At 36.0% G+C, this 27,845-nt stretch overlaps 1 protein-coding gene across 1 annotated transcript in view; it reads left to right on the plus strand.

The window, feature by feature from the left end:
* The first annotated feature begins 953 nt into the window (after nucleotides 1-953).
* COL5A2 (collagen type V alpha 2 chain) overlaps nucleotides 954-27,845 on the plus strand; it is a 173,385-nt gene continuing 146,493 nt past the window's right edge. The window contains 1 exon segment of the mRNA XM_027771572.1: nucleotides 954-1,255. Within this exon segment, the coding sequence (XP_027627373.1) occupies nucleotides 1,159-1,255 (97 nt within the window). The 5' untranslated portion in view covers nucleotides 954-1,158.

The following is a 27,845-nucleotide window of genomic DNA, read 5'->3' on the forward strand; positions in this document are numbered from 1 at the left end:
ACTTTCATGTGACTCTTTGCAATTTGGAAGTTAGCTAATTGTATATTACTCATTTTAGTGTCACTAAATCCCGTGTACTGGTCAAGGCAAGGCCCTTTTCTCAAATTAGAAGATTGGAGTGCAGAGATACAGGACTATCTGTAGGCTTACAAAATCTGTGAGCAGCAGAGCTGGTGTTTGAACCGAAGTTTTTGCATCCAAATGCGATGTACTTCTCACTCCTCTACACTGGTTTAGTGCATTATTTTCCTATATAACAGAACTCTGGGTCAACAGGAACCTGCAGATGTAGTCCTTTGACAAGAGTTATGGAAAGATTAGAAGTCCTGTCTTTCCAATTTAGTTTGTATCCCATGTATCACAGATTTATTTGTCTGAAATAGTTTTCTTGCCTGAACTTTACCTGGGACCATTTTAATAGTCCCTTTTCAGAATATGAAAAAAAAAAAAAAAACACAAAACAAACAAAATCCAGAACATGAGAAGGGGACAAGGATACGTCCTTTTTAATGAAAAAAAAAAAAAAAAAAAAAAAAAAAAACAAAAACGGTTAAACTGTGTGCTGCTAAAGGCTTAGGATGGAAAAAAAATCGAATTATTCAAATGCCAAAAACTAGGTTAAATGGTTATATTTGCTCCCTAATGTCTTTTCAGCTTATAGGGGAAAAGTGAAGAGCTGTGTGTCTGGGGGAAGGGTTAGGGAGGGCAGAACAGGACTGGTTTCTTCTAACAGGCTTTTATTAAAAAAAACAAAGACGGAAAGAGAAATAGACGTTCGTTTTCTGTTATTAAGGCCCTTCTATGCCTAAAATGTAAATGAAATAGGGAAAGTTCAAGGCACAGAGACGCGTGTTCTGATTTGGTTGTTTACCATCAATCAGACCGTTGCTTGGCAGACACTGGATGGTTATGAGCCTGAACAAGCCGAAAAGGGGCAGGAAAAGAAGTGGAGGCAGCATTCTTCCTATTTAAAGCTGCATCGCTTGAAAAAAGTTTTCGCAGACTGTGCTGGAGCTGGTGCTGAAAATCGGGGTTTGCAGAGGCTGCCCTGAGGCTGGTGCTGAAAGGAGAAGAACACACAGCTGACTTCATGGTGCTACAATAACCTTAGAATCTACTTTTCACTCCCAAGAGGACCCACATGTCTAATATTTAGACATGATGGCAAGCTGGGTGGAAGCAAGACCTCTTCTCATTCTTACTGTTTTATTAGGGCAATTTGTCTCAATAAAAGCCCAGGAAGAAGGCGAGGATGGTGAGTTTGCCGTTTGCTTTGCTGTGGTGTTTATTGCACGGTTTGGGAAATAGGTGGAATGTTAAGCCTCAGGAAGAGCATGAAGAGGAGGTTCTGGTTTGAAGTTTGAGAAGGGGGCTGACAGATCTGCACCTGGGAAAGGGCTCGGAAGACAATCGGGATGTTTGTAAATCCGGAGCTTCTATATCTGCCTTGGAAAGAGTACACTACTAAATATTTCTGGAAAAACCTAGGATAAGCCCTTTTGCCTGAGTGTGAGAGAGGAAAGTTTGTAAGAAAAGAAGGAGCTTAAAATGGAACACTAAAGGCACTTTTCGTTAGAGGAATTCTGTTCTGTGGGCTGGAGTTTTCAGAGCAAGGAAAAGTTGCTGCAGAAGCTGGGTAGGGTGGAGTCTTTTTGTACTGAACTTCAGATGCTTCATAAAATTCTTTGTTTAGAAAAACCTCTGCAGCGACTCTGATTGTGCTGATTTTTCTTTGTCTTAGGCTCTTTGTTCTTTTCTTTTTTAGAGATTTATACTTCTTTATCATCTACATTTGTGAACTTAAAATCACTTCAGCTACTGAGAGGGAATCTCGTTTATTTCTCCATGACAGAGGTTGATAGAAGCCAGATTTCTTAAACAGTGGTATTTTCCCACCCTACTGACTTGATTATCAGGACAGTGGTGGTTCCTGGTGGGAGGCGGAAGACAGGAAATCAGCATGCCTTATATATAACTAATTTGGCATGGAATGTTTGTATGGGCATTATCCTTTAGATGCAAACTTCATTACGTATTTTTTGTTTTGATTTTAAAGACAAATCTTGCCTGGCTATAGTTTTTTAATTTTTTTTTCTGTGCAATTTGCATATGTTTGAGTTGGGTTACATGTTTAAACAAAAGTGCATGGCTGCTACAGAATATAAAAACATATTTAAATGGGTTCCATTTATGATCAAATCTTTACCCTTGAGGGTGGCAATTTCAAATAAAGACAGCTACTCCTTTTTAATAAACCATCATAAGCCAATAGTTTTCCTAACTAACATTAAGCTTAAGATTTTAAAACTTGGCACATTAATCTTTTCTGTTACTGTATTTCACATATACATATGAACGATAATGTTTGCATATAATGTATACATGCACACACATACATAGCCATGTACTTATGTATTTTTGCTCTAAAGATGTTCATAAAATTAATCTAGAGACTGCAAGTTCTAAATTTTTAGAGTGAAAATAAAAATGTGAAGATGACTACTCAACAATCTATCAAGAGTCCTATAGAGGGGGCACTTTCTAAAATCTGGGAACTTTTTATGTTAAAAAATGAGGGAATTCATAAAAGGTTAAAAAAAAGAGTCTTGAGCTGCTTTGTAATGGCGTGTAAAGCATGTGTTGTTTGGAAGGGTGGGGAGATAGCTGAACAGAAAGTAGAAGTTAGAAGGAAAAAAATACAGAAAAATTACAGCAGATATAGAAAACTGATTGTAGAAGGAATGATTTACCCCCTTCCTTCAATGAATTAGCCACCTTTAATTTAAAATTTTTAATGAAACTTCATTGTTTATATTAAAACTATAACTTACTTTTATAAATATGTGAATGATTATGTTAACACATGAAAGGAATGTTTTATAAATAAGCCATATGTTAAAATATCTTCTCAACTAGTTGTAATTACTCTGTAGATGTTTTTAAAAATTGAACTGAGTTTAGTTTTTCCAGTATTAATATACATAAAAGTAATGGGTTGGGTTACATGTTTAAACAAAAGTGCATGGCTGCTACTTATAAAATATAAAAATATATTTAATTTGGTGAGATTTTCATGCAAAAAAGTTTTCATTCCAAATTGACCCCTACCTTCTCTAGTATACTACTATAGAAATTGGAATTTCAAACATCAGACTTTATAGAGAAAGTATAATTGCTTACATATGTATTGTAAAAAAAATGTACATTTTTAAATTTCTCAATCTAGGAGAATATTTGTGACAAAAATTCAATAGCAAAAGAGAGTACTTATGGCCCTAATTAAAGCTCATACAGAAAAGAATTCTGGGACCCAGTATATTCAGAGCTACTTAACTTGTATTGCACTCACTTGCCATCCATATTCTGGCCTAAACTGATAGTGTTTGGTACTTGGCAATGCTTTATTTTCCCTGTTCAGGCATGTCACAAGCTTAATAAAAGTGTCAGAATTTAGAAACTTCATGTGAGTTTTGAGCTTGTGGAGAGTAAGCCTAAGTAAATGGTTTAAATTAAAGAAATATGTAAGGCACACATGCAAAGCAAGTACATTTTTCAAATTTTAGTTAGAACTGAGTCATATACTGTGGTATTTGCTCTGTGCACAAATATGTCCCCTTGGAAATGTAGAGACCTGTTATAACATGTAAGTGCATATTTACAAGGTTTTCTTTTTTTCCTTTTATGACTTTTAAGGTATATTTTCTTCTGTTCAAATTAATTTACCAGAAATATCAAATATAATCACAGAACCTGCCTGATAGAAATGCATATGAATGATAAAAGTAAACAAGTTTTAAGCATTTTAGGTTAAAATTAGTACTACTTCTCACTTAATTTTAAGAACTGATTGAGTTTTAAAATTAATAAAACTGAATGGATATAGTTGGGGAGTTGAGCTACCTTTAGTTAAAACTATTGAGTAATAGAAATCAGGATGTTAAGATGATGAAATCAGCCTTCTAAGAGTTTGAATGTGTGGGTATGTGGGGAAGGGAGCTTTAACAGTTTTCACATTTGTTTGTACAGTAAGTTTTATATTTCTAAATATACATCTAATGACATAGACACATTCATATTATTAGAGAGAGGCATACTTAATCTTAGACAATGATCTGAACCAATGTATTCAACACCAGATGAGCGATGGAGAAAATGGAAGGTGCAGAAATGTACCATCTTATTTCTAGGTCCTGTCAACTTCAGCACTTTCAGCGGCCAGGCAGGTAACCTAAACATGTAGTGCAAGGGAGTATTTGTACCTCAACAGGGGAAGATGGGGCCTATTGAGAACTGAAGATACATGCCTGCTTTGAAACACTCAAAACTAACGTTTCAGGAAGTATTACATAAGCCTATATATATGCCAAATTTGTCTCATGGACCATAGATTTGAAATGGTATTGCAATCCTACGCTGATATACTGGACCCACGCCAACTTCCGATTTGGGGAGTTGAGGGGCTTACACTCCTTTCTATATTATGGTCCCTTACATTTTTATTATTTGGTATCTGCCATTATCTCATTGTTAAAATACGAATATGAAGAAGCAAATGCTTGATGGTCAGCAATGCAGGGGTGATATCATTTTAAAGGAAGAATATAATATGAATACATACTTTAAGACATTTGTTCACTCATAAATTTGTGAGTGTGTGTATGTGTGTGTGTGTGTGTGTGTGTGTGTTACTAGAGGGCATGGACATTCACTGGAGAGAGACAGACAGGGGGAGAGGGAGAGAGAGAGAGAAAGTGAGAAAGTACCTCTCATAGGGAAATATCATTTACAATCTCTTCTCCATTTCTCCTTCCTACTAGAATCTTGGGCATGTGTGCACTGGCGCTCAGCATGTTTTTCAAATCCCTGGGTTTGGGTCTGAGGCTGAGCCATCTGCCTTGTGGGATCTAGTTCTCTTAGTCACCATGCTACTGTCTGGCTCAACTCATAAATTGTTTGAAACTCATGGGTAATTAAATATTAGATACTTTGGGTCAGGTAGGACATGTGGACTTTTCTTTTACAGTGGGTGTTTTACTTTAGGTTCAACTGAAGGTAGCAGAATGCAGCTAAAAATTATGTATTTTTTATGTAAAAGAAGCTTTTACATAGGCAGTAGAAGGCTAGTATATTGGTTCCACAAAGTCATCAACAAAAACTCAGACTCTTTGAACTCTCTACTCTCACATTTCTAGGGTTTGCTTCTTGACTTTGTAGTCCTATAAAGCTGCTGGGTCTCCAGCTATTACATGTACTTCCCCGGTATCTGAATATAGAATGAGAAATAAAGGCTGTAGGGGAATACCCCCTGACCATCACCACCTTTAATGGAGAATTTTAAGTCTTCATAACATTTAAATTTACTTGTATTTGCCCAGAAGTTAGTCATATGGTCACACAAAACTGCAAGAGTGGCTAGGAAATGTAGCCTTTTAGCTGGGTGATTGTGTCAATGTATTCTCTTACCAAATAGCAGTTCTGCTGTGAAGGAAGAATGTTAGGAGGCAACAGTAGTCTTGACCACAATGAGCATATATGGCAGCCACCCTTGGTGGAATAGATCTTATGGTTTCAATGGACAAAATATCCTTATATTTTGATCAACTCGATCGGAGAGAGAGGTTCATATACTGAAATGATCACCTTGTAAGCTAAATAATGTAACTGAATGTATTAAAAATGTAAATAAAAAAATATCCTTAGGATAGTTGGCAAGCAATTCACAAATCTGTATTGAGTTGGTCACATGAAGAATCAGCTGGAAGTGTTTTTACCAATATAGATTCTAGACTCTCCTCCTTTTTAGACATTCTGATTCAGTAAGTTTGATGAGGTCTAGGACTCTGTATATTTTCAAAGCTCTCCAGATGATTCTGGTTCATGTGGGTGAGCAACTATTAAATCTCTGACTAACCCTCTTTTGATCCGTATGTGAACCAGTTGGCCTCTGTATTCCAGGACAACATACTGTGACTTCGGTAATAACTTCCTATTCTAGTTATTCATTTTACTTAATATGGCTGCCTAGGTAAAGCTTGTAAATAAATCAATTGCAGACTCACTATCATTTCTGGAAATGTAATTCAAGGACATGTCCCACTCACAGTGGGTAAGGTAAATCATTCTACTTGCAGAGGATGTACTGTTGTCATATCACTATGCAAAGGGCATGTTAGTTTATATATTTTGAAGTGAATATATATATATGTGTGTGTATGTGTGTGTGTGTGTGAGTATATATATATATATATATATATACACACATATACTCTTTCCTCTCGCTTACTTCTTGCTCTGCACATGTTCAGTGCTATCACCACAGGCCTGAGATTTGTTGGGTTGATCACTTTAGACATGCACATGATGCGGAATGTGAGGCAAAAACAGAAAGGGCAAGCTTTGTTCTGAGAAGCTGGGGCAAAAAATTAGAGTCATTTAAATCTACAGCCACAGAATGAAATTTTTTAGTGAGATAATTTGCTCCAGGTTGAAGCATGTATCATTATTTGGCCTTTCATGTCATTTGTAAAAAGTATGAACATAAATCAGCTACTTTTGAATATGAGTTTTGCACTGGGAAAACAACACTGAAGAGTTTAGATTTACATATGACATATATAGTGACAGTGGGGAAAATTAAGAATTATTGGAGCTAAATTAGAATTATTGGGGGTAGCCAGGTGGTGTGGTGGTTTAGACAGCTGGACCCCACATGGCTGACTGCGCAGTTCAAGTCCCAGAGCCAGTGGCTTGAAAAACACACTGGACACATGTGTGTGTGTATGTGTGTGTGTGTGTGTGTGTGGAGGGTGCTTTCTCATTTTCTCTCTCTCTCTCTCTCTCTCTCTGTCATTCTTTGGAGAACACGTGTGACTTATTACAAGCTGAAAGGGAAAATTTAGAATTGTGAACTATGAATTGATCTATTGTATAAATTTGGGCAAGTTGAAAATGACAAATCTATCTTAGAGCTAAGTAACATGATTTCCTTTGGTACAACATTCTTTAGAATTTATATCCATGGAACCTGAAGGTTCATCAAAGATACAACATTTAGATACTCTCAATTACTGATAAATATAAAGTCTTTGATTTTTTATAACTGTAAAATTCATGGCTTGAAAAAGGTTTTGAATCAGAATGGAATTTTTAGGAAAGTACTGATATCTAGTCTTCTATTAAATTTTTTCCATATAAATTTTATGCATATTTAATCTAAATTTCATGGAAGACTGATGAGCTGTCATATGTGATATTTAAAAATTGACATTTGCATGGGAGGGCAGTCTTTCCTATGAAAAAATCTTGCCTGAAAGATGTGACTACGTTGGCAGCCTTAGTGTTTTTATTTTATTGATACATTAAAAACTAAGCCCTTGAAAGAAATCAAGGTGATTCTATTTGTATATTGTGTCAGGTAAATTCCATTAAAGTAAGATTTTCCTTACCCATGTGTTGCCTTCTATACAGAAAGCAGTAATGTTAACAATATTATAAAATTAGTATTCATAAATCAATGTAACTTTGTTCCTATAGCTTTCTGGTATAATGTTTAAACTCAGAAATGTTTATACCATTTTTTTTTTTAATTTAGATCTGAGAAAGAAGAAAGACAGTCTCACAGTTTTTTTCTTCTCTCTCTCTCTCTTTTTGTACTGTCTGTTTAATCAGAATTGTAAATCTAATTTAAGGGTGACAACAAACTACATTCTTGGTGGAAACAATGCTTACAACATAATCATCATAGCCTAGTGGTAGTTTATATAGTTTAACCAGTAAAATAAGCCTTAGTTCTACCATTATGTGAGAGATCTGAGTTCTAGTCCTTGCTCCATGCTTAGTTTTATAATCTGCAAAGAATCTCCTTCAACCTCACCAACCATTTGTGCTTCATCTGAATTATTGGAAAAGCAGTATACACCCTTGTCAATCTATGGACTCTATGGAATGTCATTTGAGAAATTTACCTAAAGGTAACTTTAGAGTACTTAAATAAGACACAAAATGTGCTATTATGATCTATTTCTGTTATCACAGATTAAAAACCCAGATGCTGTGATTGTTTTACTTTCACCAAACATTTGCATTACTTTTGGATTTATTCCTCTGTATTTTGATTGTTCTCCCTCTTCTTGGGGGAATTTCCCCCATCAATCATGCTTTTTTTTTTCTATTCAACCATTTCCTCTCTAGCAGCACTTTCCTCTTAGCCTGTAAGTTCAACTCTCTCAAGGACTTGCATCTCTCACCCTATCTTTACTCTTAATCCAGCTGCTTTAAAGGAGCAGTATAATTTTCTGTCTCTGCCTCCCATACCCTTACTTGATCCACTGAACTCTGACTTTGGTCTCTCTGTTCCACTTAAACAGGCCTAGTAAAATAAGAATTAAAATATGTGATGTAAAATGAGTGCATTTCACTTCACCTTATCAGACCTTTCTTCTTTATTTAATACCATTTACTCCTCCAGCTTTCCTTAAATGCTTCTCTCTGAAGGTTCTCCCTCCATCTCCCTAACCCTTTACCTCAGCTTCATTCATGGCGTCCTTCTCTGTCCTCCCGTGGCACTTCTTTCTTCTTGTAAGATTCCATTCACTGGTTTTCTCTGGATAGCCTCCTCCTAGGCCATTTACAAGTAAGGGTTTTGCTCAACAGCTAAATGCTGATCATTCTCAAATCTCTTTCACTGTACCCCAATCTTTTACATGAAAGTACATTAATCTTCCATAGCTTGAAAAATGTTTTGAATCAGAATGGAATAGCTAGGAAAGTACTGATAATTTAGTTTTCTCTTGAATTTCTTTCCATGTAAATTTTATGCATATTTAATCTCAATTTCATGTAAGACTGATGAGCAATATATCATATGTGATAGTTAAAAGTTGACCTACTCTTTGGCATTTGCCTTGAAGGGTAGTCCAAATTATATCCAACTACCTACTGCATGGCCTAAAACCACTTATAATTCAATGTATCTAAAACTCAACTCATTATCCCCCTCTAAGACCAGGTCATTTTCTTATGTAGTCCTATGACAGTTAATGGCAACATCATCCTACCTGGTCATGCTATCAGTCATCCAGTTAGCAAAATTTTCATCAGTCACTAAGTTCCACCATTTTACTTGCTAAGTGCTTCTCAAATATACCTCTTCTCCAACTCTTCTACAAATGCCTCAGATTAGATCTTCATCATCTATGCCTGGATTACTGCAATAGCATCTAAATTTAGCTCCTTGCCTCCCCTGCGTTCCCTTTCCATTTGCATATGTATTGGTTCCATATTGCCACAGTGACTTGATGTGTCTTTACTTTCTTTCAAACCTTTCATTGGCTCTCACAACTTGGAAAAAGAAGAATAATGTTCAAGCTTGCTAGCATGGCATACAAACATCTCCTCAATGTGGCCCATTTCTAGAATTTTAGTCACATCAGCTGCCGTCAGTCTCTGAGAATAAGAAACTGCATATTGTTCCCACCACTACCACTCCAACACACACACACATGTACACACGTACAGACATGCATACACAGTTTTACTGTTTTTATCTCTTAGAACTCACATTCCTGATTAATTGAGCTCAGTGTGCCTCCCCTGCCATCTCACTATGGTCAGTGCTCCTCTCCCAGGCATGAACTAAACCATATTGAGAATGTTCTCTTCCCCTGACTCCATTTTGCATGTTCTTGCCAGATTTGCCTTCTGTTTTATGATGTCATTCACCAGTTTAACAGTTTACTCTTATTTGCCATTGTCTATTTCATTACACTCAATGCATTATATTTACGTTAACTCTTCGTGTGTCTTTTTTTTTTTTTTTCCTTTTTTAGTTTTGTTATAGAATGCATACACTCACCAGAGAGGGATAGAGAGAGGGAAAGTAAGAAATCACCCTCTATGGGGGATGGCTATGCTTCAACCCTCTTTCTTCCAGTCTCCTCTCAGGATTCTGGCATACATGCAAATGCATCAGACATGACTATTACTATTAATTTTTTTTACAGGTTTTGCTTTAGGGCACATGTGCTCCCCAGAAGAAAGAGAGAGACAGAAAGACACAGTGAGAAAGTGAGAAATCACCCACCAGGAAGGATGGCCACATCACAATCCCCTCCTCCATTCCCCTCCTGGCATCTTGGAACATGCTCGCACAAGCACCCAGCATGAGTTTCAAACCAACAGGTCCAGGATTCAAACCATGGTCGGTTATGTAGGAGTCCAGTGACATAAATATTTTTAAAAAATATATATATATATGTGTGTCTGTGTATATTTATGTTTATATACATTTATTTTTACATATACATATATTTTTTAAAAATAAATATATAAAAATAAATAATAAAAATAATAAAAATACATATATAAAATTTATTTTAAAAATATATGTATATTTATATGTATGTATACATATATATATATACACATACATATTTATATTTAATTTACATTTAATCACTGTATATTTTTACATTGTATGACATTTTCTTAGCATGGATACAGTGCATATTCTCAAGTGAAAGATATTGCCATGCACATTATTACCAAGAGACGACCCTTCACTCTATTAAATGTTTTTTTCTCTGATCCTTTCTTTTCACCCCGTTACCCACCCTCTATTGCCCACACCCTTCTGTACTGTCTTTAGTATCTGCAGTTGACCTCCCTGCTACTATACTTTCCAATCTTTCAGTTTCTGCTATAGAGTATAGTCATTCGGTTTATATTAAGCAGAGATGTACAATGCCTGCCTTTCATAGTCTGGCTTGTTTTGCTTAGCATTGAACCTTCCGTTTTAGTCCACTTTGTATCAAATGTCAGAATCTTATTTTTTTATGCCCCATTTTCTCAATTAATTCACCTGTACTTGGACATTTGAGTTGATTCCATATCAGAGCTATTGTGAATAATAACACAATAAACACCAATGTACAAGTGTCTTCCTGAATGAAAGTTTTGCTATCCTTCGGGTAGATACCTAAGAGTGGAATTGCTGGGTTGTATGGTAGTTCTATTTGTAGGTTTCTTAGGAAACTCTATATTGTTCTCCACATTGGTTTTACTAAATAACTTACATTTCCACCAGCAGTGTAGGATGGTTTCCTTTTCACACAGTTTTGCCAGCATTTATTATTCTTAATTTTTTAATCTTGGTCATTCTAACAGGGGTAAGTCGTATCTCATTGTGGCTTTAATTTGCATTTCCGCATTTAAGTTCTGTTTAAAAGCTTATATTTCCTAAGAAATTAGAGCATCTAGTTTACAATAAATACCTTCTCCCCTTTCAGTGTATGTTTCTAAGTGCTTCAACAGTATAGATGCTAACTGATGATAAGTTTCTTAGTGGTCAGGAAGCATGTCATGGATTAACTTTATGTATTAGGTACTCATTATCATTCTATGTATATATTCCAGTCAAATATTATTTGTGATACTAAAAAATCTTTCTCATCATTTACTCATCCAAGTATGAGTAAACTGAACTCAGAAACATTTTGGAAATAATTTTTGGGTATCTTGGGTAATTTTCTTATGACTTAGTTTCTTCATCTATAAAATTAGAGTACTAATATTTGTCTCAAATAGTTACTAATTACTATGAGTACTATCATGTATATGGGTCATTCATATGGTAGTATGGTCCCAACAAATAGTAGGAAGTTATTAAATGATAGCTGATAATATTATTACGTTACTATTTAATAATGATAGCAATAATAACAAATGAATATTGTTGATTATGAGAACTGGGATATAAGATATTATAGAAGAAAAAATTTACTTTTTTTCCTCTAAGAGACTAAAGTCTAGTGTGAAATTTAAAATGTAAATGTTATCTACTATCCTTAGGGTCATTTTGACAATTCATAAACAATTTTATCAGTGTATTCAGTAAGCACTTTTAAGTCCATTTAAAATGTTTGCTATTAAAAAAGAAAGTCTATATCCTGTCGGTTCCTTTTGTAGGTTTACTACTGGGAAAACACAAAACTGAAGACAGTAAAAACAAAACAAAACAAAACAAAAAAGTTTCCTTCCCATTGGGAACTTTCTCATGGTGGTGAGATTTGAAGCATCACTGCTCCTCTCCCATTTCATAACGTTAGTTCTCCATGATTGTTCCCAGTGTGAAGCAAGTCAAGCATAATCCAGTCATGTCCCAGAGCCACCTCATGCCTGCCTACCAGCCCTGTCTGTTTCAGAGTTTATTTTCTGAAAGTATGATAGTCATAAAAATCTCTACTAGAAATTGGAAGCTTATTTTCCACTCTGCACTGTTCTTGGTTGCATCTGGAATGAGAAGAATTGCTTCACTGTACAAGGATTTACAAGGCAGCTCCCAGGACTATTTGGATACAGTCATGGGAGTGACCATCTTATCCCAGACTGTGCAGCAAGTCTTCATTTCCCAAAGGCTATTGATTTACTTCACTCTCTTCACTCCCAGGAGATATCATGAAATTGACTCCATAAGGCAGAAACTAGTGTAGGATTTATGCACATTATTCATACTTATGCTTTTCTTACTTTGTTGCACTTGTCTTTTGGCTCTAATTTGTAGCTATGAAATTCTTTAATGAAAACATTGAAATTCCATATGGCTGTTCTGCGGCTATCAGCTTTAGAATTTTCCATTATGGAATTCTAAAAAATATAGATGGTTCCTATAGTAAAAATAATTTATTTCTATAGACTTAATATTTTCATTTATCTTACATAGAAGTTATATACTTATTTGCTCCTGAGGTGGAGGAACCTATAAGATTCATTTATGCTAGTTTGAAAGTATTTTTAAGCTCTTTCTTTCTCATTCTTTCCAGATCCTTTGACAAAGAAAAAATGACACATTACATTTCATTGAAGGCATCATGTTTCTCAAGTTAGTGCTAAATTTTTAGCTAGAATCTCTGGTGGAGTGAATAGGCAGACAGGGAGGTTCCCTGTACCACAGGATAACAAACCACAGAGGAATTCCTAGTTTTCTGGTCTTTGTCTACAGGCACAAAACTTTTAAAGTTTCAGTAAAAAAAAAAATTGATTCTTTGGGTGGGAAGAAGAGAATTGGTCATTCCAAGACAAGTGAGAGATTCTGATACAAGAATTTTCTTCCTTCCTTCCTTCCTTCCTTCCTTCCTTCCTTCCTTCCTTCCTTCCTCCCTCCCTCCCTCCCTCCCTTCTTTCCTTCCTTCCTTCCTTCCTTCCTTCCTTCCTTCCTTCCTTCCTTCCTTCTTTTGCCAGATTTCTAGAAGGTGCATGTAAGAGACGAGAGAGAGAGAGAGAGAGAGAGAGAGAGAGAGAGAGAAGAGGGACATGGGAAAATACACTCCTCATGGGGCATGGTCACACCATAAACCCCTCAGGGGGTGTGGTCACACCACAATTCCTTCTCCTCTGTTTCTCAGTCCTGTAGGGATTTTTGGTTCCCGGGCACATGTGCCCAGTGTTTTTTCAACCCACTGGACCAGCATTCAAACTGCAGTAGGCCACGTGGGATGTGGATCCCTTAACTACTGGGCTATGGGACCGGCCCCCCAATTTTCCTTTTACAGGAGTTTGTACTAGAAAAAAGAATTTAAAAAAGACTTAAAGCCAATAAATGAGAAACAACTGAAAATTCTATCAAGGAGCTTGTGCTCAAGCCTTAAGATGCTTATATTATTATCTCTAGGTGTTTATAAACAAACAAAATGACCTTATTTTCCCAAACCTTCCCTTCTTTCCTTTAACTATTAATTTCTATTGATTAGGAATGTTTGTATTTGTGACTTTTATTTTTTTCCCTTAAGCGTAGTATAACTGAAATGAATTTTGCTTAGAAACAACTCATAGATTCTTGAACTAATAGGGATCTTTTTAACCCAGGAAGGAGAAGGAGGAATATTTCTTGATACACCAATAAGGCCAAATTGAAACAGAATTAATTTTATAGAGAAATGAATATCCTCCAAGTTCTATTATGTTTGTGTTTGGATATACAGAGGATGACAAAATAAAATTAAATTAGTATGTTTTAAGATATTTCAGTATATTCTGCACATAAAATCATGTTTCATAAACTTGCCAAATGGACAGCTTACTTGAGGTCCCTTGTGCCCCTCCCATCTATTCCTTGGGTACAATGGTGCTAAAGAACAAGGAGCAGGATCAATTCCAGTTTTGAAATAGATAACTTGTTTAAATGAATTATATATTTATTTAGTTTTTTGCCAAGGGTGTGTGTGCTTGCTGGAGAGAGACAGAGAAGGGGGATGGTCACATCACAGTCTTCTCCTCCAGTCTCCTCTTGGGATTTGAAGCACATGTGCACACATGCCTGGTGTGATTTTTCAAGCTGCCAGGTCCAGGACTTGAACCACAGTCAACTATGTGGGAATCTAGCACCTAATCATCATGTCAACCTGCTGGCTCCTTAAATGAGTTTTTAAAAGGAAAATATGCTTCCAGCCTCCTTTCTATTTAATAAAGATCATACAGGGTGCTGAAGAAACCCTTGCCTCTCCATGGATTCACACTGCAGCTCCATCTAGATGTCTCATTCCAAATTTTGCTTCGAATTACAGGATTTTCCTTCTAACCTCAAGTCAGAATTTACCTGCCTGGTATCCTCTTTTTTTTTTTTTTTCCTACTCCATGGAAAACTAATACATTCCACATGTCCTCTGTACTGTCCTAGTGCACAGATTGAATAATTTTACTTCCTTGGAATGTGAGCTCATTATTTGGTAATTTGCCTTTTAAGACTTTTTTCTCAGCATTCACTGATCATAAGAATAAGCTGACATAGCAGCTTTGGGCAAAAAACCCAATATTATTGCTGTACTCTATAAAGGAGGATAAATTGTCATAGACTTTCATTTCCATAACTGAAACATCAGAATAACTTCTAATTATTTTAATAGAAACTGAAAATTATCTCATCATAATTGAAATGGAAATTCACTCACCAGATTCTTGCTATTTCTGGAGAGGATTTTTGAGTTTCTTCAGGATAGAATCCTAAAACCGTCACATCATATCTGCCTGAAGTGACCTAACATAAGTCAACTACATTTTAGGGACATGCTTCCCAAGATGATGAATTCTCTGGAATTTCAGAATAGGTCCTTCCCAACTATTTCTGACTTCTCTCCTTGTCTGTAATGTCTTCTTTTTCTTGTCTTAGGCAATTAAAAAAATATCTACCTTTTCTCTTTGAAAAGCTTCACCAACAAGGTGGTTTTTGTTTTGTTTTGTTTTAGTTTGGTTTACATCCCACAGGGGGCAGGTACACACTGCAATCCCTCCTTCTCCATTCTACTCTTGGGATTTGGGGCATGCATGCACATGTACCTGGTATGAGTTTTAAGCCACCGGGTCTGGAACTTGAACCATGGTCAACTACATGGGAGTTTAGTGACATAACCATTACACCATCTGCTAGTCCCAGCATTCTTATTGTTTTATCCTGTATTTCCCAAACATAGACATTTTAGAAAAAATAAACAAACAGAGGATGCCACAAACTGTATCTCTATTCTTTTAAGTAACAACACATATACTGTGAGGCCTACAGGCAGTAAGAGCAGGACATAAACTCTGTAGTGAGACTGTTTTAGAGTCTGGGAAATTCCGAGTTTCCAATTCTTACCATTTTTCTACCCTGAGAGTTTTTTTTTTTAACAGTAATAACCATTTATTTATTTATTTATTTATGATTTCTGCCATAGGTCATGTGCTCTCCCTAAAAGGAGACTGACACACAGAGAGAAGAAAATGAGAATTCAAGCCCCCAAGTAGGATGGCCGTATCACAATCCCTTCTTCTCCATTATCCTCCCTGGATTTTGGGCATGCACACATATGTGCCCAGTATAATTTTTCAAACCACTGGTTTTGGAACTCAAACTGCCATCAGTCATGTGGGAGTCCAGTGCCTCAAACACCACATCACCTTCTCTCCCCCAACTCCCACATTTAAAAACTTCTTTTGTATTTTCCATTAATAAGTAGTTAATCAAATGAGGCTCTTTGGAGTTTCACGTGGTGTCCTGACTTTATCCTTTGCTAGACTCATGACCTTTAGTAAGTGACTGTTCTTTGAGATTTAGTTTTCTTAGCTGCATATTGAAGAATTGAATTGAAATTCTTGACATTATATGGACGCTGATGAATTTCCCGATTGGTCCATTACAGATTATTTCTTCTATAACTGAATTAACTTTTATAATGTTATAATATTTATATCATTCTCAGTTATTAAGTTTGATAGGAGTATGGCGAGTGGGGGGAGAAGTGAATCCTAGGAGGAACAGAGGAGAGAGTGGAGTGGGGAGAAGTATGATTGAAATATCTGAAGTTGCAGAGGTAGCCCACACACAGTGGTTAAGCTGTGCATACAGAGCTGAACTCCACACAGCCAATCACGTTTCTATTTCTCTACCATCACTGGAATCTCAGACCATGATTTAATCCTGGACCCAGGTTGGAAAACATAGTTAGGAGTGTGAGTGAGGATACTCAAAAATCTTGATGTGATGGAGAAATGTGATAAGGATTGTTGTGTGACCCTACCACATGGGGGTTCCTTTTCTCTCTCTCTCTCTCTCTTTTCTTGTTCACCGTCTGTTACAATAACATTTTTTATTTATCTCATGTTTTTTCCTTGGGACAGGCCTATGTTCAACTCTTAGTTATTGACAAGCAAGTGAGTTAAAGTAAACCAGCAAATACTTAGAAAATTATACTTTGGAATTAGGGTGCATTTCACAAACTTGGCAATACATATACTCATGTAATTAAACTTTTTTTCTCATATAAAGATTTTGCAATTGTTTCACATTTAGCTTAGTTTGAGAAAACCGAAACTATGCTCAACACATGAACCATCTGTTTACTTTCCTGATGTTTGGCTGATGTCAAGACATACCATGATCCAACACATGAATTAAATGAAAACATTATTGCAATTTCAGGGTTTTCAATCACATTCCACTGCTTTTTCTATGTCACCCTAGGTGCCTAGGATTCACTTTTTTGAGCTCTGAGGAAATTTCTTGTTTGCTTTTTTTGTTTTGTTGTAGGTTTTTTGCAATACAGGACTTGCACTCATTGGAGAGAAACAATGAGAGGGAAAGTGAGAAATCATTCTCTCCCCCTCACCCCCACCTTCCCCCAGGGAAGATAGCCATGTTGCAATCCCTTCTTTTCTATTCTCCTCTCAGGATGTTTAGGCTACCTGGTCTGGGGCTCAAACCATGACTTACCACGTGGGAATCTAGCATCTTAACCATCATACACCTGCTGGCCCTAGAGGGTGGGGATTTTTTTTTTTTTTCATGAGGGATGGTGTATTTGTAGCCTAAACAATCAGTGAAGAATTAGCAGGGATTTGAACTCAGTTTCTACTCATTCAACATGGCAGTGGTATCCCCATAGGCCTGAGTCAGATGGTGAGAGTAAAGTCTTGACTTTATAAAACTTTCTTATTAATATAGTGTAGCACATTTCTAATTATCATTTTCAAAACAGAGATAATACTTTATCTTTCTCCTTTCCAGAATCAGAAAAAAAGTTCTTAATATATGTGAAAATTCTCTGTCAGCTGTAAAGTCCTATATAAAGATTAGGCTATTATTTTAGTATGCCTTTTGTATAATCAACTGCTAAGTGCAAAATAAGTTTGTTCTTTTAAGTAATTAATAATGATGCTAATCCAAAGGAATATAAGATTCTTCACAGAAATGAGAGAAAGCAAAGTTATCTCAAAATTTAAAATCTTGAATTGATGAGAATAAATATCCTGCTTATGTAACTATCTAGAACACCTCCCAAAGCCCCAAAATAGGAATTAAATAGGACAAAAATAAGAATAGAGCCTTTGATTTGAGAATAAACAGAACAGATGGAAAAACAAAATGTGATTTTTCTAATATAACTGGACTGTAGTCTCTCCACAAGCTAAAATGTAGCTTCCTGGCAGAAGGTTGAATCACTGTTATTACTACTTTTTACTTATTCATCTCTCATCAGGAAGCCTGTCTCAAAATCAAAGTTAAGCTGTACAGTCTTGTTTGTACCATGGTATCCCTTTTCCCTGGGTCAGAAGGTGACTTGGAGTTAGAAGTTTAAACTGGTGACAAATATCCACAATAATTTGAGCCAAATGTTTAGACAAAGGTTCCATCATCCCTCAGGCCTGTCTCTTTCTGGTATATTTTAAGACTCTCTACTAGTGCAGAGAGAAACATGCAGTTAAAGAGAGAAGGAACTCAACTAAATAAGATGTAACTTTTTTTCATAAATGAATTTTTGAAAATTTTATTTATTTTAGGCTTCTGAGTTAAAGTTGGACCAGAATACAGGAAACTTAGTTTTTAATTGCAGCTCTGTTACAGGCTAACTTGGAATTATGTGAAAACGACTTAAATTCTCTGGGTCTCAGTTTCCTCTGTTGTTAAACCTGTGATATATTATCTGGGGTCATTTTTTACTTTGAAAGTCTATTACTACAGGATATTTCCATGAGTTACTTCACACATGTCTGATTTTGCTAGAATACTGTAGAGAGTCCCATATACATGCTCTGGTAGATTTGGCAGTACACATAATCTCTGTGGATGATATATTTCTGTAGTTTTAAATTAATATTTAAAGTTTTTTTTTTTTGGAGAGGTTTTTTGCCATGGGGCGCATGTGCTCGCCTGACAGACGGAGAGAGACAAAGAGACAAAAAGCGAGAAATCATCCCCCAGGGGGCATGGCCATGCCTCAATCCCTTCTCCTCCATTCTCCTCTCGGAATCTTGGGCATGCATGCACACGTGCCCAGCGTGAGTTTAAGCCACTGGGTCCAGGACGCTAATCGCAGTCGACTACGTGGGAGTCCAGTGACATAGCCATTATGCTAACTGCTGGTGCCAATATTTAAAGTTTTGATCCAGATTTATAGTTAATTTTCTTAGCTATAGTTCAGTTAAGGAGCAGAACTCCCAACTGACAACTTTGTAAAATAATTTGCTTTTCAGGAAATGGCTCTATCACAGTTTCTAGGCATTGTTATAAAGGAGAAAAATTATGAAAAAAATCAAAATCTGAGGACCAGCAGTTGGCATGATGACTATGTTGCTGAACTCCCATATAGTCGACCATGGTTTGAATCCTAGACCTGGTGGCTTAAACTCATGCCAGACACATGTGCGTGCATGCCCAAGATCCCAAGAGGAGAATGGAGGAGAAGGGATTGTGGCGTGGCCATCCACCCTGGAGGATAATTTCTCTCTTTCTGTCTCTCTCTGTCTTTCTGGAGAGTGCGCGTGCCCTATAGCGAAATCCTTTCCAAAAAAAAAAAAAGTTAAAAATGTGATATTAAATATTTTAGATTTCAGATTAACTTTAACTTTTTCAGGTAGATAGAAAATATATCATGTGCTGTCTTGCAGTGTTAAGATGGTAGATTCAGTGTTTTCTAAGTGGATTTGGTGGAATACAGTGTCCAGATTTACTGGCATGCTTTTGTGTACTACTGATGGATTAGTGTTTGCAATACTTCTTCCCCCAACTTCTGAACATACTAAACTACAATTCCATTAGAATAAGAACGTAAGAAGGGAAAGAAGTAACAAAAGAGAGAAGAAATGTAAGAATTATTATTTTTGCCAATAGTGTTTGTGGGAGATATGTAAATGATACAAATGTTCAGAAGATTTGATCTATTTCAATGGCATTGCTTTGAGTGTAGAACTTTTTGGCACATCTTTGTCTTCCTCTACCTTCAGAAAAATGAAAATCAACTTTTTATTTTTTAAATTTCCTTTCTAACACTATATTCCATAAACATGCATCTTTCCAAGTCCTGCTAGAATGTCACTCCCAGTTTTCTGCATAGAAAGAAGCCACCCCTCCCCTTTTTATATAATGTCTTTTTTTAATGTCTAATGCAAGTACATGAAATATTCAGATTATGAGTTTGATGAGATTGGGGAAATAAAAGGCTACTTACAAATGCTCACATCATTATTTAAATGGGAGATTCCAGTGGGAGAAAGTGGTCAGGCTCTAGCACAACCTACTGTTAATAAATGAGATACTTAGTCATCTTAAAGCAGTCAACTGTAATTTGCTTCTTTGGATAATAGAAATCCCATTCTGTCCTCAATAACCATTACAGATATGTGTCAGTGTCATTAGAAATTTTTTTACTTTGAATGATTAAAAAAATTCAAATTTTAACTAGAAGAAATGATTCTCTCATCTGAAATGATGATTTCGACTTGCATTTCTCTGCAGAGGAATATAACCTCACCATGCAGTCTACAGAACTGTAATTTTCATTAATTCAGTAAACATTTACAAAGTACCTATTTGTTTTAATTTGTTGTGTTGATAACAGAAATACCTGAGTTTGGACAAATTAAAAAAAATAGAGATTGGGACCAGCAGTTAGCGTAATGGCTATGTTGCTGGACTTCCATGTAGTCGACCGTGGTTCACGGCCTGGACCTGGTGGCTTAAAACACGCTGGGCACATGTGCGTGCATGCCCAGGATCCCGAGAGGAGAATGGAGGAGAGGGGGTTGTGGCGTGGCCATCCCCCCTGGGGGGTGATTTTTCGCTTTCTGTCTCTCTGTCTCTCTCCGTCTGGTGAGAACACACGCCCTATGGCAAAAACCTCTCAAAAAAAAAAAAATAGAGGTTGAGTTATCCCTTGACTTTGAAAGACTGAAGTTTTAGAGCCCGCCTCTTTGTGAGGGTCAAGTGGGTTTCCTGCAGGAGATGAACTGAAAACAGAAAGGATGGATGTGCAGTGATCAGCAGCGATGAAAGAAGAGGGAGGGGCAAAGCGGATGGTCTCTAGACAGAACAACAAACACATGGAGGATTTCTCAGAAATATTAACCAGCACTTTTTTTTTTCCCCCCCAAGAAGCTGCAACTATTTTAATGCTTTGGAGCATAACATAGAAAGTAGGAAGATCTTATTTATTAGAATCTTGATTGTTTGACAATTTAATAGTTGATCATTTATAAACTCAGTATTTAATAGCAGTAAAGACTGCAGGTATAGGCTAGTTTTTCTTTTCCTGTCCATTAATAAGCTAAGTTGCAAAGAGAAAAGATCTAGAACCTTAGTTGGAATAAGACATAGAGTCACGTGAGTGTTTTTGTTTTGTTTTCAAAGGGAGAGTGGAAGGTTCAGAGGTTTTGAGTAAAAGTCTCAGGGAGAGGGAGATGTTAAAATACAAAAAAGATTGGTCAGAGTATAAAAAAATGCATAATTTGGGGTGTTAAAGTGGAATGATTAGTTCTAAGGAGGAGATTGGATATTATACCTGACACTAGATGTAGAGGCAAAGATACATACAGATCTAGTTTTTGGACTATAAGGGCTGGTAATGAGAGTTGTGGTGATCATTCATTACCTCAATTATTTTAATGCATCAATAATATTAAATTATATATACTGAGATACCTTTTGAGACTAACTGTTCTACCCTGTTCTGTTTGTTCTAACGTGATGTGAAGATTGTCAACAAATTGTGTATTTATTCAGAATATTAGATAAATAGTCAAACAGTTGCTCTGCAGCATGATACATAATATTTTCATTTCCAGCTCTGCAGTGCTATTCTTGGGATAAAGTCAGCTTCAGCCTCCTAAGCCAGTCCTTAACTCCCTTTGTAAAAGGTCAGGTGTTACCAGATCACAACCAACCAAACTGGATTTATTTTCTCAGAGACAAGGCGAAGGTTTTCTGTGCTAGCTAGTGGTCTATAATTATTTGTAGAATTTCCTGCCTTTGTCAGTATTTAGATATGTAAGTAGCACTGTACAGTTCACAGAGTATGTTGACTCGTTTGATGCACATGTCTTAAGAGCTTCATCGTAGCTGAGAAAATTGACATTTAAGGAATAAGTGATGTAGAGGATGTTGGACACGATATAGCACATAGGTTTTCTGATTCCCATCCAGGTCTCTTTCAATTGTATTTTACAGAAAAGAGAAACAAAAAGGAGAAAGGCAGTTTTAGTCACAAAACGAGCACTCTGCACTGAATGGAGATGATTTGTGTTTAGTACCAGCTTTTTAAAGACTTCAGTGAGACCAAACCTGTGGCAGGTAATGATCAGGAAAAGTATAATTCAATCTTATAGAAGCTGAGGTATTTTCATATATTTTTTTTCCAATCCTGTACATTGTAGATATGCAAGAAATGTTGTAGCACAGAAGAAATAACTGCTTTTAATTTACTTAGTAAAAGTTTACTAGCAGAAGAATCTGTAACCAGGTAAGCTGGAATCTACATAGAGATGAAATAGGCATGTGACAGAACAAGAACCAAAAATGACTTTGGGACAAAAAATGCTTATGTTGTATTAATATAGACAACCTTAATTATTAAACTTTTGGCTTTAGTTTTATGTACTCCACTGATCATTAATATAATAGTTATTGGTCAAATATTTATTGAGTGCTTTCTAGATCTCTGATTCTAAGTGCCTTGTTAGACATTGGAAGCAGAAAAAGGAACTAGATGTGATTCCCAATATGTGAGATATAACTAGCTATAGGATTTGCATAAAGAACCATTGGAGGACCATCCTGTGATGTGGTCATTAGGGCAGCTAACTCCCATGTGGTTACCATGTAGCTTGAATCCTGGACCTGGTGGCTTGAAAGACATGCTGAGTGAGTGTGTGTGTGTCTAAAACCCCCAAACGAGGAAGAAATGGACTGTAACACATTGGGGGTGACTTCTTGCTTTCTCTCTCATTTCTGCCTTTCTTTAATGAGTGCACATGCCTTCTGACAAGTAAAGGGGAAAAAAAGAAAGCATCAACGGACTTATAACTAACAACATGCATATGGACTGGTTTATGCAAAGAGCAGACATGTGAACCAAACAATTTTGGTGGGAAAATCTCTAATGAAAATGTTTGTTTGCTAAAAAAAAATTCCTTCCTGCTATAGTAACATTTCTGATTAATACATTTCTTCAAATATTCCAGAAGACAGTTATAAATTATTTAAAATGTAATCACCTGAAGCCATGTTTTACTAATTTATGTGCATATTGCATTGCACATTTATAATCAATCAATTTGCCAAAAACAAATATTTGTCTGATTTCTGTATATTTATTAACAAATTCAGAAGTAGAGTCCTTGGTTTCTGGCTTTAGAAATAATTAGGAAGGTTTCAGAGAAGGAGACTATGCTGTGGTGGGAACCATCAGAAGTGTTCTTAGAAGAGATCAATGGTGACTATATCAGACACCCAAGGGAAGGATGAAGGAGAAAAGGTACTAGATCTAGTACGATGACCTTTGAGAAAGTTTATACTTTGAGAAACCAAAGTACAAATTTCAGAACTTAGATCTCATATAGTGTCACATATATATTTCTGAATTAATTTCATGTAGTAGTCATTTAGATAATATCTTATTTGACTAAAATTCTACTCAGTTATTTCTTTTAGCTTTATATTGTTTTCTAACCTTAGGAATCTTTTCGATATTAATGAAATAAAAGGTATGATCTGTTGGCATTTGCACTGTGTTAATACTTCTTAGTGCTAGAAAATGTTTATATTGCTAGTAACATATACAAAACTGGAAGACTATAATCAGTAGATTTAATAAAGAATGGCATAAAATCCTTGTCTTGGTGATTTAATCTGTATGCAATTAATATCTGTCATTACAATAAAGAGACATCATTTTTATGTTACTCAATGAAGTCTTCACTATGGTTCGACCATTGCATGTATCTTCAGCTATGATTGTGCTGATTCTCAATAACTCATCTAGTAATTACTGGAAGATTACCTAAGCACTTTGAGTTTATAATTACAATCTGGCAATATTAATTTTTATTGAACATATACTGTGTTTTAGGTGCTATGCCAGACTGCAAGGATATCACAGTACCTAAGACAGTATATAGGACATACACGATTGCCCTCAGAGATTTCACGGTACATCTTAAGAGAGAGAGAAAGAAACAAATGTATAGAATGAAAAAGTTTTAAAACTCCACTTGCCACTCAAAGCATTTTTTCTATTGAGGTCAAGGACAAATGATACATGTATGACTAATCTCAGATTAAAAATAGTTTATTATTCTAGTGATTTCATCAATGGTAAAAATATTAAGTTGTTTCTTCAAACCAGGACATACCAGAGGGAATATGGCATTTTGACCAAACCCTTGGCAAAGTTTTATTTCAAACAAGAATACCACAAAACATTTAGTCTCACTGAAGGATTAGCCCGCATTTATTTTGGTCATCCAAAGCACATCACAGTCCAATCTCTAGTATTGGTATTTGCAAAATATCCTTTGAAGTACACAGTTGTCTGAACTGAGATTCTATGTAGTCTTGTGAATATCACCCCTGATAGAAAATTTAAAAAGTGTGTGTTTTAGATTATTGTTGAAGATGTATGGTCAAATTATATCCTTGCTCTTTTTAGAACTCTTCATTTAAATGTTCTTGGCATGCCCTGCTAACCCAGCGAATATTTTCAGTTCTTCCGTATTACTGTGTCCTTTTTTTTTGCTCTTGTTTTTTTGGTTTTGCTTTTGCTTTTGTTTTGGATTAAACTTTTTTTTTTCTTTAAATTTTGTGATTTACTAGAGGGCTGGTGTGTTTCCCAGGGAGAAACAGAGGGGAAGAGAGAGCAGGAAACTGAAAAATCACCCTCCATGGGAGATGATCACCCTGCATTCTCTTCTATTCCATTTCTTCCTCATTTCAAGATTTTGAGCATACACACATGTGTTCCCAGTATATTTTAAAAGCTGACAATCAGGACTTGAACTATACAATAGCCATATGAAACACAACTGTCTTAACCACTGTACCACTGGCTGAACTTGATTTTATTTTGAGTTAAATTTCCAGTTATGTCATTATTTGTACATGTGTTAGGACACTTAGAAAAAAGCATATTAAAAAAAGAAAGCAGGGCTACCCTTGTGGCCTGGTGGTTAAGGGAACCAGGCTCCATATGTCTAAACACATGATTTGAATTCTGGTCCTGGTGCCTTGAAAAACATACCAGGCATATGTGTGTGTGCCCAACAACCCAGCAGTTTGGAGAAAGGATTGTGGTGTGATCACATCTCATTGGGAGGTACTTTTATCCTCTGTCACTCCTTAGAGAGTTCACATGTCCTCTGGCAAAATTAAAAAAAAAATAGAAGTAAATTTACCCATTGTGCACTTTTACTGTGATCTGATGGTTTTAGCATTATTTGTATGTCACAAAGCACATTTAGAGCATCTTATGCTCTGTGAAATATATGTACACATGCACATATGTGTATATGTATAAATTGGTATATACATATCACACTTGACAGTTTCACCAAACTGTACAAAATGTTTACTCGATACATTATAGCTGAAGTGCCATCCCTTATGAAGATGGATTTAAAAAAAAAACAGACAAGTGATTAGAACTATTGCATAGTCATATGAACAGTTGTCTAGGCCTCATTTTTCATTTTTTTAACCAGATATCATTTTTCAATTACTATGTCAACTAATCCTCAATTATATTTCCAGTATTTTATTGCAAATTACTATAGCCAACTTAATAGATCATACGTTTTACTGTGTTCTCTAGCATGAATTAATCCTGAATCTTGTGCTAGAAGTTTCAGAAGATAATGTAATTTTATAATGTGAGTTTAGTGAAATTTATTCTTATATAACAGACTCAGCAGAAGACCTAGTTAAGAGTCATCAAGATGTATTTTAGGGTGCACACCCCCAAGTTTTTGTATTAAACCATGAATGTGTGATAATATTCTGCTTATATGTCTGTCTCATTGGTGCAGTCTTTCTAACAACGTGATAACCAGACTCTTAAAATTAATTTATGAGGACAAGATCACCAATAAACATCTGAAAACTGAGCATATTTCAAGTTTTAAGTCTGGGCAAGGCTGTCTGAAAGGATAATATATTGAAGAGAATATTTTAATGTATTTGTTCTGTTTTAAAATGTGATATGAATTATAATTTTATATATTTTAAAACACACTGTAATCCTCAACATACATAGTCAAAAATTGTTTCTTGGGCTGCCCCAAAGCATAGTGGTTAAGCACTCTGCATAGGGAGCTGGATCCCACATGGCAGACCACGGTTTGACTCCCAGCTCTGGTGGTTTGAAAAACATGCCAGGCACATGTGAGTGCATATTCAAAGTTCTAACTAGAAGTAGAAATGGAGAAAAAGGGATTGTGGTGTGACCATGCCCCATTGTGTGTGTGGGTTTCTCTTTCTCTCTCTCTGGTGAGTGCACATGCCAGCTGGGAATAAAAAAAAGATAATTTCCCTAAAAGGAATTTTAAAATTCATTTATTCAGTGAATATTTATCACTGAGTACAATGTGACAGATCCAGTTCATAGCTCTGGGGCTTTAGGAATGAGCAAATCTCTGAGTACATAGAACCTGAAGTCTACTACAAGTGTAAATGAACAATAATGACCTCCCCCAAAGATGTCCATGCTTTCATCTTTATAACCCATGGACATATGATATTACAGGTTGAGTATCCTTTATCCAAAATGTTCAGGACTAGACTTTTGGATTTTGGAATTTTAAGAATATTTTTACGTTCACAATGAGATTATCTTGGGACTGGAAACATAACCTATCACAGCTATAGGGGGATGAAAGTTTTTTTTTCCCCTTGGAGATGCTGAATAAATGGGATGGATATTGTGTGCCTGCATTTTTTACTGTGACTTGTTATTTATTGTAAGGTATGGAATTTTCCATTTTTAGTATTAATGACACTCAAAATATTTTGAATTTTGAAGCATTTTGGATTTTGTATTTTTGGATTCGTGATAATCAACCTTTACCTTACAGAGAAATGAGGAATTAAGTTTGTCAATAACATTATGGTTGACTTTGATTTTTTTTTTTCAATTTGCCAGAGGGTGCAAGTACTCAGAGAGAGAGAGAGAGAGAGAGAGAGAGAACTCCCAAGTGGGGCATGATCACATTGATATTCCTTTACCTCCATTTCCCCCTCCCCTTTTTTTTGGTATTTAGAAATGCATACGCACACAGTCTGGCATGGTTTTTCACGGCATTGAGTCTAGAATTTCGATCATTTGCTTTGCCAGGTGGGATCCAGTTCTCCTAACCACTAGGCCATTGGGCCAGCCCAACTAGTCAGTTGACTTTAAGGAGATTAACCTGGATTAGCTGGTTGGATCTAGTGTAATCATGAGGGTTCTTATAAAACAAAGAGACAGAAGAGATGCAGGCAGGGAAGATGTGACCTCAAAAGCAGGTTATCAGAGCCAGAGAGAATGCTTTGAACATGCTGGTCTTCTGCTTTTTAAAATGAAGAAGGGGCCATGAGTCAAGGAATGCAGATGGTCTATAGAAACTACAGGAATCAAAAAACTGTTCTCTAGAGACTCCAAAAAGAATATAGCCACATCTTTTGATTTTAGCCCAAGGAAATGCCTATTGCACTTCTGACCTCCAGAACTGTAAGGTAGTAAATTTGGTTGTTTAAGGCATTAAATCTATAGTTAGTACAGCACTGAAAGACAATAAAACAATATCAAAGTGAAAGAGAATAGGAAGACAGAATCATAGAGATGACAGTATGAGATGAATGGCTTGATAATGTTGGCTTTAAAGACAAACTGGAACTATAAACCAAAGAATATCTAGGCCACATCTAGAAGCTGGAAGGGGCAAAGAAATGAATTCTTCACTACTTCTTCCAGAAGGAATTCCAAAATATTGATCTTAGCCAGTGGGATCCATGTGGGATTTGTTTTTTTTTTTTTTTTTTTGGGGAGATTTTCGCTGTAGGGCGCGTTCCCCCGCCA

Source organism: Tupaia chinensis, unplaced genomic scaffold, assembly GCF_000334495.1.
Source record: "Tupaia chinensis unplaced genomic scaffold, TupChi_1.0 Scaffold000225_1, whole genome shotgun sequence".
Lineage (NCBI taxonomy): Eukaryota > Metazoa > Chordata > Mammalia > Scandentia > Tupaiidae > Tupaia > Tupaia belangeri.